The sequence below is a fragment of the Lathyrus oleraceus genome, chromosome 5 (assembly GCF_024323335.1).
Source record: "Lathyrus oleraceus cultivar Zhongwan6 chromosome 5, CAAS_Psat_ZW6_1.0, whole genome shotgun sequence".
NCBI classification, from domain to species: Eukaryota; Viridiplantae; Streptophyta; class Magnoliopsida; order Fabales; family Fabaceae; genus Lathyrus; species Lathyrus oleraceus.
In genome coordinates this window covers 64,786,456-64,804,003 of record NC_066583.1, presented here as the reverse complement: position 1 = coordinate 64,804,003, position 17,548 = coordinate 64,786,456, and the positions used below count along the sequence as shown (strand labels likewise).

The window sequence follows — 17,548 nt, the reverse complement described above, 5'->3', positions numbered from 1 at the left end:
TAAATGTTTATTTAGTTAAAGTACAAATAAGATAATGTATGTATTAAAAAATATAACTTAAAATCTTTTAAGTATCTTGTTATTTAAGGACACTTATCGTAACATTACCCATATCTAGTCCTCACCTAATTCTAATTCTATTCATGTTTGTAAAGAAAATAAATTTTATGTGTTTTTTTCCTTTAACTTAATTAAAAGTTTCGCTTCAGTCCTTTAATTAAGAAAACGTTATGAAGTAGTCCTTTAACTAATATTCTGTTATCTGAAATGATCATTTCCGTTAATTTTTGTAAAAAAAAAGAGTTAAGTATTGTCTTGTTGGACATTTAGAATTTGACATAGCATTTGTTAAATTTATTTTGATTTAAAATTTTGAAATAAAAAAGGAAATGAAGTTGAAACGTATTAGGGCATAGTTTGTGTGAGAGAAATATCATTTACATTTTGAAGCTGAAACGATAGTTACTCTCTAGAGAAACATCAATCTCATCTTTGGAGTTGAAACGTATTTTAAAGGCGAAACGAAAGTGTGACAAAGAAGAAAGCTGAATCCCTAGTTCCACTGAAGACAAAACTAAGACGATATGCAATCAACTAACATTTGAAGAAGAAACCCTAAGGTACGATATCTCAATTGTAAGTTCTAAAAATGTAAAAAAATATCTTTAGCCGTCTTCCTTAGTACTTCTTCTATCTTATGTAGCTTTAATAGGTCATGGAGAAGAGGTTTCAATATATTGTGCATCATTTTGGTGAGTTTTCTAAGGAGTTTGTTAATTTTACCAAGTCAAGTTATGAAGGGTTAGAGACAATTTGGGATGTTGATCTTGATTTTTAGAGTTATTTTGAAATTTTGGACAAGTTAAAAGAGTTAGGTTATCCAGTTATAGATAAGTTATGGTATTATGATGAAATGAATGTTAATGACATTGCTCTGTTGAAAGATGACAAGGGAACTAACATGATGAAAACAATTGTAGTGATGACTGAGACATGCCATTTATAAGTTACTCATACTCTTTCACAATTTGACATTATTGAGGAACTTATACTTTAACTAGAATACCCAATTCTCATTGTGTTTGAAGATATTATGGATGAAGGAGTCAACTTGAATGAGGTCCCCACTATGTTTGAAAACTTTATGAATAAAGGATACAACTTGGATAAGGGGACAATTATGGCGAAATAGAATGTGGGTAATGAGGGAACCACTTAGGTTGAAGTGAATGTGGGTGACGAGGGGACCACTGTTATGGAAGGGAATATGGGTGAAGAGGGGGCACTGAGGTTAAAGAGAATTTGGGTGATGAGGGGACCACTGATATGGAAGAGAATATGAGTGATGAGGGGACCATCAATGGACTAAACTGTAACCAAGGCAATGTGGAAATATAGTGGACCAATGAGGGAGTAAACTGTAACCAGGAAGAAGTTTAAGAGAGTTAATTATAACCAAGGGTATATAGAAATTGAGGGGATCAACAAGAAACTAAAATATAACCATATTATGGGAATGCTATGTAGTTTTGCATTATGAATCATAATACAATTTTGAATGATATGACTTATAATGCCATTTTGAACTGATGTAATTTTGTTACTGCTTATTGAAATGATATGACTTATAATGTCATTTCAAATTTCTGATATCACTATTGTTTATTATAATGCCATTGTTGAAATGATATGGCTAGTTATTCTATTACTGTTATCATTATTTAAATGAAATGACTTATAATGCCATTATTAAAATGAAATGATATGGCAAGTTGATAACATTATGCAGAATATAATGAACACATGACAAATACAAAATTCAACCAAAATATTACACTATTAATTAAAATGTTACATAGATAAACTCATGATAGATACACAATTCAACCCAACTAAATTCAACCCAAATTACATAGATAAACCAGTATAATGAACACAAATTGCTTATCATAATATTAAACCAACAAAAGTGTTACATAGATAAACTTATGACAAATACAAAATTCAACTCAACTAAATTACATTGATAAACTCATGACAACACACTGCATTATCATAAGCTCGAAATCCCAATCACAATGGATATTTTCAACCATCGTCTAGTGTGGAGAACCCGATTCTTCAAATTTGAATTTTTTTTCTTTTGCCTTTCAATCTTCAAATTCCTTTCATCAACTATTTCATCATCTAACCACTTGAAGAAATTAAAGCCCTTATCCATGTGATTTCTATAATTTCTACAATCCCAAAATTCCCACTGTTCATATCACTAACAGTACGAAAAACACTTTCATCTTGGCAAAAACACTCCACACTCCTGTTTCTACGAAGCACAAATCCAACTGTCCCAAAACTTTGATTGTTTGACATTGAAGCACTGGTTGCATTCTTTGACATTGGTGAAGCAAACAAAAGAAAACGCAGCAAGAAGAAAACAAATTGGAAGATGAAAACGATTTGAAAATGAAAGCAAGAGGATGAAAACAATTTGAAAACGAAAGCTGGAAGAGAAGATGAAGATTTAATCCTTGAAATATGAAAACGAAATATGTAATGTGAAGAATCAACTCTAGAGTATAAATATAGCACAGACCCTGAGTCAACAAGTTACATATGCCTACATGTCATGCCACGTAGACACTACTTGATATTTTTTTATAAAAACTAACGGAATGGACCATTTTAGATAACAAACGTTAGTTAAGGGACTACTTCGTAATATTTTTTAGTTAAGAGACTAAAACAAAACATTTCATTAAATTAAGGAACCTGGAGACTAATTATACAAAAAAAATTATAGGTACAAGCTTCAAAGCATCACAAAATAAATGATTTTATTAAAATTGTACATATATTTCTCTATTTTCTTATTTATATAATAATTTGGAGGTTCACAATATAGATAACTTATATTCTTTGTTATTTTTATTATTTTTATTTTATCCTTATCATATATTGTTATATCATTATAGTTTTTTTTTCTTCTGGTGTTGATTAATTATAATGTTTTTATAAGTAAAAAAATTGGAAGTTTACACATGCAATGTAGAGGATGTCTAATTGCTTTTACTCTTCTTAATTTTTTCTAATTAGTAATGTTCCATTATTTTAATTCTAATTCATCAATATATATATATATATATATATATATATAATATATATATATTATATATATATATATATATATATATATATATTCCTATTTTCTCTTTATTATATAATATTATATTATTTTATTTTATTTTAAATTTTATTGATGCTGGTTAATTGTAATTTTCTTATAGGTACGAGATTTGAAAGTTTACAAAATGCATGAGAGAATTTCTAACTGATTTTAGTCTTATTAATTTATTTTAATTATAAATATCATATCATTTTAATTCTAATTCTATTAATGTTTGTTAAAATAATTACAAATACAAATTTCGAAACATAATAAAGTAATGCTGTATGCGTTATCCCTCCTTCACTCATGAGGAGTCTCTATATTCAATTATTTTGATATTTGTCTTATCGCTTTCATCTTTGATTTTATTTCGATTCGTTGAGCCTCCTTCATGATTGCACCTTTCGAAATCGAGTTTGAAAATCTTCGTTTTTAACAATGCATACAACTTTGGTTAGGTTTGATCTTGATCATGATGTCCTTTGAACAGTTGCATGTGTAAGTGGAATAAAAACATTTTATGTTTTTGGTTTAATTTTGATTCAAAGTAAAATCTCAAAGTGCCTTTAAAATTTTGAAAAATTGAGATTTTACATGTTTGATTCGAATCATTGAATATACACTAAGTTTTTGATTTTGATCAAATTGGACATAATGAAACCTAGTCATTTGATTCAAATCAATATTCACACATGATTCGAATTACGTGACATTTGATTTGAATCACCCTTTCCCTGATTCGAATCAACTAACATATTTTTCAAAATCCTGTTATTCTTTTATTCCAATACATTTACTCACTTGATTCAAATCATAGATTGCTCATGATTCGAATCTAATTGAATTTTTCAACCAATTTGTATGCTTAATCTTAAACACATATAAAAGTCTTTTGTCATCATTTATCATCATAACATATATCGTTCTGATTATAATTTCCAATGTAATTTAGTGAAAAATCAATTTCCTCTGTTATGAGTGTTCAAAGTCTTACAACAAAATTCTTGCAACTTCAACTTTAATTGAGTTCAGATCTTGATAATGAGAGTTCTGTAATTGATTGAAGGAAGCACATCCTTGAAACTAATCGTTTTTGGAGATTTGTTGAGTTTTTCAGGTTGTTAGCAAGATTGAGGTGATTTTCAATGGTGGTGAGAAATTTCATTAAAAATAAGTAGGTTCTTCTCTCTAGAATTGCCTTAGTAGTGACTCTGTGGAATGCTACGTATAAGACATAATTCTTCTAATATATTTAGACAATTCCACTGTTTAAATAATTGGTAGGATCAAGGAGTTGATAGCTTACACACGAAGGTTTGAAGCAGAATTGATGATATTGGAAGATTCAAGAAACGTAATTCGAGTAAAGATTACGTGGAAGAGTTTGACAATTGTACTATATACAAATCAAGATCCAAATATGAGATTTATTTTCTCAGTTGTATTATGGATTGGTGATTGTATGAACTCTTGAAAATATTTGTCAAATAACAAGAAACTATGCAGGTTTCAATGGAAAACCATTGAAGAGTGCATATAGGCAAAGCGATGACGAATGCCGAAACACTATAAATCTCTCTCTCTCTCTCTCTTATTTAAATTTCGTAGTGATTGCATACTTAGTTTTTTCAATTATGTCGTATTATATTGTTTGTTCATTGATAATGATTTATTACGTAGGCATTAGGTTTTATTGGAATTGGATAACTGGTTAAGCTAGTTCTATAATTAATAATCTGAAACAAATTGAATTTAGAACTCCATTAATTGAATTATTATGTAAACACTTATTTTGCATTACAAAAATGAATAAATTCATACCAAGCGTTGCATTATTATAATCTTTGATTGTTGTGAAATGATCCATGTTGACTTAATCAATATTCAAACCGTATAATTTACATTTTCGCATCAAACCTTCTACTCGACCCTCATTTATGAAAACACTCTGATTTTGGAAAACAGCGGTTGAATTTTAATTTGGGTTTATTCACCTCCCTCTAAATCGTTTTTCTACTTTCATATCACACTCAACAAATGCAAAAGATTTATATTATTTTTTATTTTTATATTTTGATTTTTTTATTGTTTAATAATATAACATTTTACTATCTTTTAATTTGTTTTTTTGTTAATTCTTAAAAAAATTATAGATACCATTGAAGTATTGGAAAATGTAATTTAAAAAAAAAAACTTAACCGCCTAACATGACGTGGAAGTTCTCCAATTCCCTCGTATTCTCTCTCTCTCTCTCTCTCTCTCTTAGCTCGTGTTAAATTTCAAATCTCGCTCATTCTTCGTTCACTCTCCTCTCGGATCTCCTTCACTCTTCTCTCTCTTGTGATCTCACGATGCTCCTCGCTCCGCTCATCTATGCTATTTGCTCTATCTGAGATCCATCTCTCTCCCTCCGACTCAATTCACGATCGTAGAACTTGATCTTCATCTCAGGTATACCTTTCCATTTTGCTATTTCAGTGTTGTGAACTTTTGGTCGTTAGATTCATTTCTTTGATTTTGATGTTGAACCTATGGAAATCTAAACGTCTATGATTTTCAAGAATCCTAATGGCTCAACGTCAACAACGCGCCGCACCATTTGTGTTTACACCACAACTCGAACTCGATCTGAAACGTGGCATTTATCGCCATAACAGCCATAGCAAGAAATGGACAAGAATCATCGCTGACGACGATTTCCGATTTCCACCGAATACCAAAACGGAGGTGCTACGTGTAATGATTTTTTACCGCCATAACTTTATTTCTTTTATTAGAGTTTAATTTTTGCTTTTACTGAGATCAATTTTGCCACTGTTTTGTGTTTTTATTTTCCATTTTGATATGTATAGAAAAAATGGCGTCGGATGCGCAAGGATGATCCAAAACTCTCAATTCTTTTGAGTGGACCATCTCGCTTGGCGGATGAAATGCTAGGGTTGGGAGTCATTCTCGGCGGTGTTCCTCTTGCGGCTCTCGGAGGTGTTTCTCTTGTGGCTCCCGACGGCGTTCCTCTTGCTGCTCTCGAAGGTGTTTCTCTTGTGGCTCCCGACGGCGTTCCTCTTACTGCTCCTATCAGTGTTTCTCTTGTGGCTCCCGACGGCGTTACTCCTCCTCCCAACGGCTTTCCTCTTGTGGAACCCGTCGGTGTTCCTCCTCCTCCCGACGGCATTCGTCCTACTCCTCCTGACGGCAGTCCTCTTACGGCTCCCGACGGGGTTCCTCCTCCTCCTCCTCCCAATGATATTCCTCTGGTGGCTTCCGATGATCTTCATCTCAGGTATGTCTATACCTTTTCCATTTTGCTATTTCAGCGCTGTGAATTTCTTTGTGGTTATATTCATTTGTTTGATTTTGATGTTGAACCTATGGAAATCTAAACCTCTTTAACTTTCAAGAACCCTAATGGCTCAACGTCAACACCGCGCCGCACCATTTGTGTTTACTACGCAACTCGAACTCGATCTGAAACATGGCGTTTATCGCCATAACAATCATAATAAGAAATGGACAAGAATCATCGCTGACGAGAATTTCTGATTTCCACCGGATACCAAACAGAGATGCTACGGGTAATGATTTTTTATCGCCATAACTTTATTTCTTTTATTAGAGTTTAATTTTTACTTTTACTGAGATCAGTTTTGTCACTATTTTGTGTTTTTATTTTCCATTTTGATATGTATAGCAAAAATGGCGTCGGATGCGCAAGGATGATCCAAAACTCTCCATTCTTTTGAGTGGACCATCTCGTTTGGCGGATGAAACGCTAGGGTTGGGAGGCACTCCCGGCGGTGTTCCTCTTGCGGCTCTCGAAGGTGTTTCTCTTGTGGCTCCCGGCGGTGTTCCTCTTGCTGCTCTCGAAGGTGTTTCTCTTGTGGCTCCCGACGACGTTCCTCTTGCTGCTCCTGTCAGTGTTTCTCTTGCGGCTCGCAACGGCGTTACTCCTCCTCCCAACGGCTTTGCTCTTGTGGCTCCCGTCGGTGTTCCTCCTCCTCCCGACGTTATTCGTCCTCCTCCTCCCGACGGCAGTCCTCTTAAGGCCCCCCACGGGGTTCCTCTTCCTCCTCCTCCCAATGATCTTCCTCTTGTGGCTTCCGATGATCTTCATCTCAGGTATGTCTATACCTTTTCCATTTTTCTATTTCAGTGCTGTGATATTCTTTGTGGTTATATTCATTTGTTTGATTTTGATGTTGAACCTATGGAAATCTAAACCTCTTTGACTTTCAAGAACCCTAATGGCTCAACGTCAACAACGCGCCGCACCATTTGTGTTTACTCCGCAACTCGAACTCGATCTGAAACGTGGCGTTTATCGCTATAACAACCATAGCAAGAAATGGACAAGAATCATCGCTGACGAGGATTTCTGATTTCCTCCGGATACCAAAACAGAGATGCTACGGGTAATGATTTTTTATCGCCATAACTTTATTTCTTTTATTAGAGTTTAATTTTTGCTGTTACTGAGATCAGTTTTGTCACGGTTTTGTGTTTTTATTTTCCATTTTGATATGTATAGCAAAAATGGGGTCGGATGCGCAAGGATGATCCAAAACTCTCCATTCTGTTGAGTGGATCATCTCGCTTGGCGGATGAAATGCTAGGGTTGGGAGGCACTCCCGACGGTGTTCCTCTTACGGCTCTCGAAGGTGTTTCTCTTGTGGCTTCCGACGGTGTTCCTCTTGCTGCTCTCGAAGGTGTTTCTCTTGTGGCTCCCGACGGCGTTCCTCTTGCTGCTCCTGTCAGTGTTTCTCTTGCGGCTCCCGACGTCGTTACTCCTCCTCCCAACGAATTTCCTCTTGTGGCTCCCGTCGGTGTTCCTCCTCCTCCCGAAGACATTCGTCCTCCTCCTCCCGACGGCAATCCTCTTACGGATCCTGACGGGGTTCCTCCTCCTCCTCCTCCCAATGATCTTCCTCTTGTGGCTTCCGATGATCTTCATCTCAAGTATGTCTATACCTTTTCCATTTTTCTATTTCAGTGCTGTGAATTTCTTTGTGGTTATATTCATTTGTTTGATTTTGATGTTGAACCTATGGAAATCTAAACCTCTTTGACTTTCAAGAACCCTAATGGCTCAACGTCAACAACGCGCCGCACCATTTGTGTTTACTCCGCAACTCGAACTCGATCTGAAACGTGACGTTTATCGCTATAACAACCATAGCAAGAAATGGACAAGAATCATCGCTGACGAGGATTTCTGATTTCCACCGGATACCAAAACAGAGATGCTACGGGTAATGATTTTTTATCGCCATAACTTTATTTCTTTTATTAGAGTTTAATTTTTGCTTTTACTGAGATCAGTTTTGTCACGGTTTTGTGTTTTTATTTTCCATTTTGATATGTATAGCAAAAATGGGGTCGGATGCGCAAGGATGATCCAAAACTCTCCATTCTGTTGAGTGGATCATCTCGCTTGGCGGATGAAATGCTAGGGTTGGGAGGCACTCCCGGCGGTGTTCCTCTTACGGCTCTCGAAGGTGTTTCTCTTGTGGCTTCCGACGGTGTTCCTCTTGCTGCTCTCGAAGGTGTTTCACTTGTGGCTCCGGACGGCGTTCCTCTTGCTGCTCCTGTCAGTGTTTCTCTTGCGGCTCCCGACGTCGTTACTCCTCCTCCCAACGGATTTCCTCTTGTAGCTCCCGTCGGTGTTCCTCCTCCTCCCGAAGACATTCGTCCTCCTCCTCCCGACGACAATCCTCTTACGGCTCCTGATGGGGTTCCTCCTCCTCCTCCTCCCAATGATCTTCCTCTTGTGGCTTCCGAAGATCTTCATCTCAGGTATGTCTATACCTTTTCCATTTTTCTATTTTAGTGCTGTGAATTTCTTTGTGGTTATATTCATTTGTTTGATTTTGATGTTGAACCTATGGAAATCTAAACCTCTTTGACTTTCAAGAACCCTAATGGCTCAACGTCAACAACGCGCCACACCATTTGTGTTTACTCCGCAACTCGAACTCGATCTGAAACGTGACGTTTATCGTTATAACAACCATAGCAAGAAATGGACAAGAATCATCGCTGACGAGGATTTCTGATTTCCACCGGATACCAAAATAGAGATGCTACGGGTAATGATTTTTTATCGCCCTAACTTTATTTCTTTTATTAGAGTTTAATTTTTGCTTTTACTGAGATCAGTTTTGTCACGGTTTTGTGTTTTTATTTTCCATTTTGATATGTATAGCAAAAATGGGGTCGGATGCGCAAGGATGATCCAAAACTCTCCATTCTGTTGAGTGGACCATCTCGCTTGGCGAATGAAATGCTAAGGTTGGGAGGCATTCCCGGCGGTGTTCCTCTTGCGGCTCTCGAAGGTGTTTCTCTTGTGGCTCCCGACGGTGTTCCTCTTGCTGCTCTCGAAGGTGTTTCTCTTGTGGCTCCCGACGGCGTTCCTCTTGCTGCTCCTGTCAGTGTTTCTCTTGCGGCTCCCGACGTCGTTACTCCTCCTCCCAACGGATTTCCTCTTGTGGCTCCCGTCGGTGTTCCTCCTCCTCCCGAAGACATTCGTCCTCCTCCTCCCGACGGCAATCCTCTTACGGATCCCGACGGGGTTCCTCCTCCTCCTCCTCCCAATGATCTTCCTCTTGTGGCTTCCGATGATCTTCATCTCAGGTATGTCTATACCTTTTCCATTTTGCTATTTCAGTGCTGTGAATTTCTTTGTGGTTATATTCATTTGTTTGATTTTGATGTTGAACCTATGGAAATCTAAACCTCTTTGACTTTCAAGAACCCTAATGGCTCAACGTCAACAACGCGCCGCACCATTTGTGTTTACTCCGCAACTCGAACTCGATCTGAAACGTGGCGTTTATCGCTATAACAACCACAGCAAGAAATGGACAAGAATCATCGCTGACGAGGATTTCTGATTTCCATCGGATACAAAAACAGAGATGCTACGGGTAATGATTTTTTATCGCCATAACTTTATTTCTTTTATTAGAGTTTAATTTTTGCTTTTACTGAGATCAGTTTTGTCACGGTTTTGTGTTTTTATTTTCCATTTTGATATGTATAGCAAAAATGGGGTCGGATGCGCAAGGATGATCCAAAACTCTCCATTCTGTTGAGTGGACCATCTCGCTTGGCGAATGAAACGCTAGGGTTGGGAGGCATTCCTGGCGGTGCTCCTCTTGCGGCTCTCGAAGGTGTTTCTCTTGTGGCTCCCGACGGTGTTCCTCTTGCTGCTCTCGAAGGTGTTCTCTTGTGGCTCCCGACGGCGTTCCTCTTGCTGCTCCTGTCAGTGTTTCTCTTGCGGCTCTCGACGTCGTTACTCCTCCTCCCAGCGGATTTCCTCTTGTGGCTCCCGTCGGTGTTCCTCCTCCTTCCGAAGACATTCGTCCTCCTCCTCCCGACGGCAATCCTCTTACGGCTCCCGACGGGGTTCCTCCTCCTCCTCCTCCCAATGATCTTCCTCTTGTGGCTTCCGATGATCTTCATCTCAGGTATGTCTATACCTTTTCCATTTTGCTATTTCAGTGCTATGAATTTCTTTGTGGTTATATTCATTTGTTGGATTTTGATGTTGAACTTATGGAAATCTAAACCTCTTTGACTTTCATGAACCCTAATGGCTCAACGTCAACAACGCGCCGCATCATTTGTGTTTACTCCGCAACTCGAACTCGATCTGAAATGTGGCGTTTATCGCCATAACATCCATAGCAAGAAATGGACAAGAATCATCGCTGACGAGGATTTCCGATTTCCACCGGATACCAAAACAGAGGTGCTACGGGTAATGATTTTTCATCGCCATAACTTTATTCATTTTATTAGAGTTTAATTTTTGCTTTTGCTGAGATCAGTTTTGTCACTGTTTTGTGTTTTTATTTTCCATTTTGATATGTATAGCGAAAATGGCGTCGGATGCGCAAGGATGATCCAAAACTCTCCATTCTTTTGAGTGGACCATCTCGCTTGGCGGATGAAATGCTAGGGTTGGGAGGCACTCCCGGCGGTGTTCCTCTTACGGCTCTCGAAGTTGTTTCTCTTGTGGCTCCCGACGGCGTTCCTCTTGCTGCTCTCGAAGGTGTTTCTCTTGTGGCCCCCGACGGCGTTCCTCTTGCTGCTCCTGTCAGTGTTTCTCTTGCGGCTCCCGACGGTGTTACTCCTCCTCCCAACAACTTTCCTCTTGTGGCTCCCATCGGTGTTCCTCCTCCTCCCGACGACATTTGTCCTCCTCCTCCCGACGACATTTGTCCTCCTCCTCCCGACGGCAGTCCTCTTACGGCTCCCAACAGGGTTCCTCCTCCTCCTCCTTCCAATGATCTTCCTCTTGTGGCTTCCGATGATCTTCATCTCAGGTATGTATATACCTTTTCCATTTTTCTATTTCAGTGCTGTGAATTTCTTTGTGGTTATATTCATTTGTTTGATTTTGATGTTGAACCTATGGAAATCTAAACCTCTTTGACTTTCAAGAACCCTAATGGCTCAACATAAACAACGCGCCGCACCATTTGTGTTTACTCCGCAACTCGAACTCGATCTGAACCTTGGCGTTTATCGCTATAACAACCATAGCAAGAAATGGACAAGAATCATCGCTGACGAGTATTTCTGATTTCCACCGGATACCAAAACAGAGATGCTACGGGTAATGATTTTTTATCGCCATAACTTTATTTCTTTAATTAGAGTTTAATTTTTGCTTTTACTGAGATCAGTTTTGTCACGGTTTTGTGTTTTTATTTTCCATTTTGATATGTATAGCAAAAATGGGGTCGGATGCGCAAGGATGATCCAAAACTCTCCATTCTGTTGAGTGGATCATCTCGCTTGGCGGATGAAATGCTAGGGTTGGGAGGCACTCCCGGCGGTGTTCCTCTTACGGCTCTCGAAGGTGTTTCTCTTGTGGCTTCCGACGGTGTTCCTCTTGCTGCTCTCGAAGGTGTTTCTCTTGTGGCTCCGGACGGCGTTCCTCTTGCTGCTCCTGTCAGTGTTTCTCTTGCGGCTCCCGACGTCGTTACTCCTCCTCCCAACGGATTTCCTCTTGTAGCTCCCGTCGGTGTTCCTCCTCCTCCCGAAGACATTCGTCCTCCTCCTCCCGACGACAATCCTCTTACGGCTCCTGATGGGGTTCCTCCTCCTCCTCCTCCCAATGATCTTCCTCTTGTGGCTTCCGAAGATCTTCATCTCAGGTATGTCTATACCTTTTCCATTTTCCTATTTTAGTGCTGTGAATTTCTTTGTGGTTATATTCATTTGTTTGATTTTGATGTTGAACCTATGGAAATCTAAACCTCTTTGACTTTCAAGAACCCTAATGGCTCAACGTCAACAACGCGCCACACCATTTGTGTTTACTCCGCAACTCGAACTCGATCTGAAACGTGACGTTTATCGCTATAACAACCATAGCAAGAAACGGACAAGAATCATCGCTGACGAGGATTTCTGATTTCCACCGGATACCAAAATAGAGATGCTACGGGTAATGATTTTTTATCGCCCTAACTTTATTTCTTTTATTAGAGTTTAATTTTTGCTTTTACTGAGATCAGTTTTGTCACGGTTTTGTGTTTTTATTTTCCATTTTGATATGTATAGCAAAAATGGGGTCGGATGCGCAAGGATGATCCAAAACTCTCCATTCTGTTGAGTGGACCATCTCGCTTGGCGAATGAAATGCTAGGGTTGGGAGGCATTCCCGGCGGTGTTCCTCTTGCGGCTCTCGAAGGTGTTTCTCTTGTGGCTCCCGACGGTGTTCCTCTTGCTGCTCTCGAAGGTGTTTCTCTTGTGGCTCCCGACGGCGTTCCTCTTGCTGCTCCTGTCAGTGTTTCTCTTGCGGCTCCCGACGTCGTTACTCCTCCTCCCAACGGATTTCCTCTTGTGGCTCCCGTCGGTGTTCCTCCTCCTCCCGAAGACATTCGTCCTCCTCCTCCCGACGGCAATCCTCTTACGGATCCCGACGGGTTCCTCCTCCTCCTCCTCCTCCAATGATCTTCCTCTTGTGGCTTCCGATGATCTTCATCTCAGGTATGTCTATACCTTTTCCATTTTGCTATTTCAGTGCTGTGAATTTCTTTGTGGTTATATTCATTTGTTTGATTTTGATGTTGAACCTATGGAAATCTAAACCTCTTTGACTTTCAAGAACCCTAATGGCTCAACGTCAACAACGCGCCGCACCATTTGTGTTTACTCCGCAACTCGAACTCGATCTGAAACGTGGCGTTTATCGCTATAACAACCACAGCAAGAAATGGACAAGAATCATCGCTGACGAGGATTTCTGATTTCCATCGGATACAAAAACAGAGATGCTACGGGTAATGATTTTTTATCGCCATAACTTTATTTCTTTTATTAGAGTTTAATTTTTGCTTTTACTGAGATCAGTTTTGTCACGGTTTTGTGTTTTTATTTTCCATTTTGATATGTATAGCAAAAATGGGGTCGGATGCGCAAGGATGATCCAAAACTCTCCATTCTGTTGAGTGGACCATCTCGCTTGGCGAATGAAACGCTAGGGTTGGGAGGCATTCCTGGCGGTGCTCCTCTTGCGGCTCTCGAAGGTGTTTCTCTTGTGGCTCCCGACGGTGTTCCTCTTGCTGCTCTCGAAGGTGTTTCTCTTGTGGCTCCCGACGGCGTTCCTCTTGCTGCTCCTGTCAGTGTTTCTCTTGCGGCTCTCGACGTCGTTACTCCTCCTCCCAGCGGATTTCCTCTTGTGGCTCCCGTCGGTGTTCCTCCTCCTTCCGAAGACATTCGTCCTCCTCCTCCCGACGGCAATCCTCTTACGGCTCCCGACGGGGTTCCTCCTCCTCCTCCTCCCAATGATCTTCCTCTTGTGGCTTCCGATGATCTTCATCTCAGGTATGTCTATACCTTTTCCATTTTGCTATTTCAGTGCTGTGAATTTCTTTGTGGTTATATTCATTTGTTGGATTTTGATGTTGAACTTATGGAAATCTAAACCTCTTTGACTTTCATGAACCCTAATGGCTCAACGTCAACAACGCGCCGCATCATTTGTGTTTACTCCGCAACTCGAACTCGATCTGAAATGTGGCGTTTATCGCCATAACATCCATAGCAAGAAATGGACAAGAATCATCGCTGACGAGGATTTCCGATTTCCACCGGATACCAAAACAGAGGTGCTACGGGTAATGATTTTTCATCGCCATAACTTTATTCTTTTATTAGAGTTTAATTTTTGCTTTTGCTGAGATCAGTTTTGTCACTGTTTTGTGTTTTATTTTCAATTTTGATATGTATAGCGAAAATGGCGTCGGATGCGCAAGGATGATCCAAAACTCTCCATTCTTTTGAGTGGACCATCTCGCTTGGCGGATGAAATGCTAGGGTTGGGAGGCACTCCCGGCGGTGTTCCTCTTACGGCTCTCGAAGTTGTTTCTCTTGTGGCTCCCGACGGCGTTCCTCTTGCTGCTCTCGAAGGTGTTTCTCTTGTGGCCCCCGACGGCGTTCCTCTTGCTGCTCCTGTCAGTGTTTCTCTTGCGGCTCCCGACGGTGTTACTCCTCCTCCCAACAACTTTCCTCTTGTGGCTCCCATCGGTGTTCCTCCTCCTCCCGACGACATTTGTCCTCCTCCTCCCGACGACATTTGTCCTCCTCCTCCCGACGGCAGTCCTCTTACGGCTCCCAACAGGGTTCCTCCTCCTCCTCCTTCCAATGATCTTCCTCTTGTGGCTTCCGATGATCTTCATCTCAGGTATGTATATACCTTTTCCATTTTGCTATTTCAGTGCTGTGAATTTCTTTGTGGTTATATTCATTTGTTTGATTTTGATGTTGAACCTATGGAAATCTAAACCTCTTTGACTTTCAAGAACCCTAATGGCTCAACATAAACAACGCGCCGCACCATTTGTGTTTACTCCGCAACTCGAACTCGATCTGAACCTTGGCGTTTATCGCTATAACAACCATAGCAAGAAATGGACAAGAATCATCGCTGACGAGTATTTCTGATTTCCACCGGATACCAAAACAGAGATGCTACGGGTAATGATTTTTTATCGCCATAACTTTATTTCTTTAATTAGAGTTTAATTTTTGCTTTTACTGAGATCAGTTTTGTCACGGTTTTGTGTTTTTATTTTCCATTTTGATATGTATAGCAAAAATGGGGTCGGATGCGCAAGGATGATCCAAAACTCTCCATTCTGTTGAGTGGACCATCTCGCTTGGTGGATGAAATGCTAGGGTTGGGAGGCATTCCCGGTGGTGTTCCTCTTGCGGCTCTCGAAGGTGTTTCTCTTGTGGCTCCCGACGGTGTTCCTCTTGCTGCTCATGAAATTGTTTCTCTTGTGGCTCCCGACGGCGTTCCTCTTGCTGCTCCTGTCAGTGTTTCTCTTGCGGCTCCCGACGTCGTTACTCCTCCTCCCAACGGATTTCCTCTTGTAGCTCCCGTCGGTGTTCCTCCTCCTCCCGAAGACATTCGTCCTCCTCCTCCCGACGACAATCCTCTTACGGCTCCTGATGGGTTCCTCCTCCTCCTCCCCCAATGATCTTCCTCTTGTGGCTTCCGAAGATCTTCATCTCAGGTATGTCTATACCTTTTCCATTTTCCTATTTAGTGCTGTGAATTTCTTTGTGGTTATATTCATTTGTTTGATTTTGATGTTGAACCTATGGAAATCTAAACCTCTTTGACTTTCAAGAACCCTAATGGCTCAACGTCAACAACGCGCCACACCATTTGTGTTTACTCCGCAACTCGAACTCGATCTGAAACGTGACGTTTATCGCTATAACAACCATAGCAAGAAACGGACAAGAATCATCGCTGACGAGGATTTCTGATTTCCACCGGATACCAAAATAGAGATGCTACGGGTAATGATTTTTTATCGCCCTAACTTTATTTCTTTTATTAGAGTTTAATTTTTGCTTTTACTGAGATCAGTTTTGTCACGGTTTTGTGTTTTTATTTTCCATTTTGATATGTATAGCAAAAATGGGGTCGGATGCGCAAGGATGATCCAAAACTCTCCATTCTGTTGAGTGGACCATCTCGCTTGGCGAATGAAATGCTAGGGTTGGAGGCATTCCGGCGGTGTTCCTCTTGCGGCTCTCGAAGGTGTTTCTCTTGTGGCTCCCGACGGTGTTCCTCTTGCTGCTCTCGAAGGTGTTTCTCTTGTGGCTCCCGACGGCGTTCCTCTTGCTGCTCCTGTCAGTGTTTCTCTTGCGGCTCCCGACGTCGTTACTCCTCCTCCCAACGGATTTCCTCTTGTGGCTCCCGTCGGTGTTCCTCCTCCTCCCGAAGACATTCGTCCTCCTCCTCCCGACGGCAATCCTCTTACGGATCCCGACGGGGTTCCTCCTCCTCCTCCCAATGATCTTCCTCTTGTGGCTTCCGATGATCTTCATCTCAGGTATGTCTATACCTTTTCCATTTTGCTATTTCAGTGCTGTGAATTTCTTTGTGGTTATATTCATTTGTTTGATTTTGATGTTGAACCTATGGAAATCTAAACCTCTTTGACTTTCAAGAACCCTAATGGCTCAACGTCAACAACGCGCCGCACCATTTGTGTTTACTCCGCAACTCGAACTCGATCTGAAACGTGGCGTTTATCGCTATAACAACCACAGCAAGAAATGGACAAGAATCATCGCTGACGAGGATTTCTGATTTCCATCGGATACAAAAACAGAGATGCTACGGGTAATGATTTTTTATCGCCATAACTTTATTTCTTTTATTAGAGTTTAATTTTTGCTTTTACTGAGATCAGTTTTGTCACGGTTTTGTGTTTTTATTTTCCATTTTGATATGTATAACAAAAATGGGGTCGGATGCGCAAGGATTATCCAAAACTCTCCATTCTGTTGAGTGGACCATCTCGCTTGGCGAATGAAACGCTAGGGTTGGGAGGCATTCCTGGCGGTGTTCCTCTTGCGGCTCTCGAAGGTGTTTCTCTTGTGGCTCCCGACGGTGTTCCTCTTGCTGCTCTCGAAGGTGTTTCTCTTGTGGCTCCCGACGGCGTTCCTCTTGCTGCTCCTGTCAGTGTTTCTCTTGCGGCTCTCGACGTCGTTACTCCTCCTCCCAGCGGATTTCCTCTTGTGGCTCCCGTCGGTGTTCCTCCTCCTTCCGAAGACATTCGTCCTCCTCCTCCCGACGGCATCCTCTTACGGCTCCCGACGGGGTTCCTCCTCCTCCCAATGATCTTCCTCTTGTGGCTTCCGATGATCTTCATCTCAGGTATGTCTATACCTTTTCATTTTGCTATTTCAGTGCTGTGAATTTCTTTGTGGTTATATTCATTTGTTGGATTTTGATGTTGAACTTATGGAAATCTAAACTCTTTGACTTTCATGAACCCTAATGGCTCAACGTCAACAACGCGCCGCATCATTTGTGTTTACTCCGCAACTCGAACTCGATCTGAAAT

The 17,548-nt window shown here is 40.6% G+C and overlaps 1 protein-coding gene across 1 annotated transcript; it reads left to right on the top strand.

The window, feature by feature from the left end:
• The first annotated feature begins 5,735 nt into the window (after positions 1 to 5,735).
• Positions 5,736 to 15,661, top strand: LOC127078737 (uncharacterized). Its single transcript, XM_051019171.1, has 18 exons — positions 5,736 to 5,903; positions 6,020 to 6,105; positions 6,247 to 6,447; positions 6,566 to 6,644; positions 6,856 to 6,985; positions 7,034 to 7,283; positions 7,920 to 8,058; positions 8,530 to 8,895; positions 9,367 to 9,452; positions 9,594 to 9,732; positions 10,204 to 10,344; positions 11,040 to 11,168; positions 11,901 to 12,078; positions 12,187 to 12,328; positions 12,965 to 13,102; positions 13,803 to 13,941; positions 14,411 to 14,539; positions 15,272 to 15,661. Exons 1-18 carry the CDS (start codon positions 5,736 to 5,738, stop codon positions 15,659 to 15,661), a joined length of 3,030 nt encoding a protein of 1,009 aa, XP_050875128.1.
• Positions 15,662 to 17,548: the final 1,887 nt, after the last annotated feature.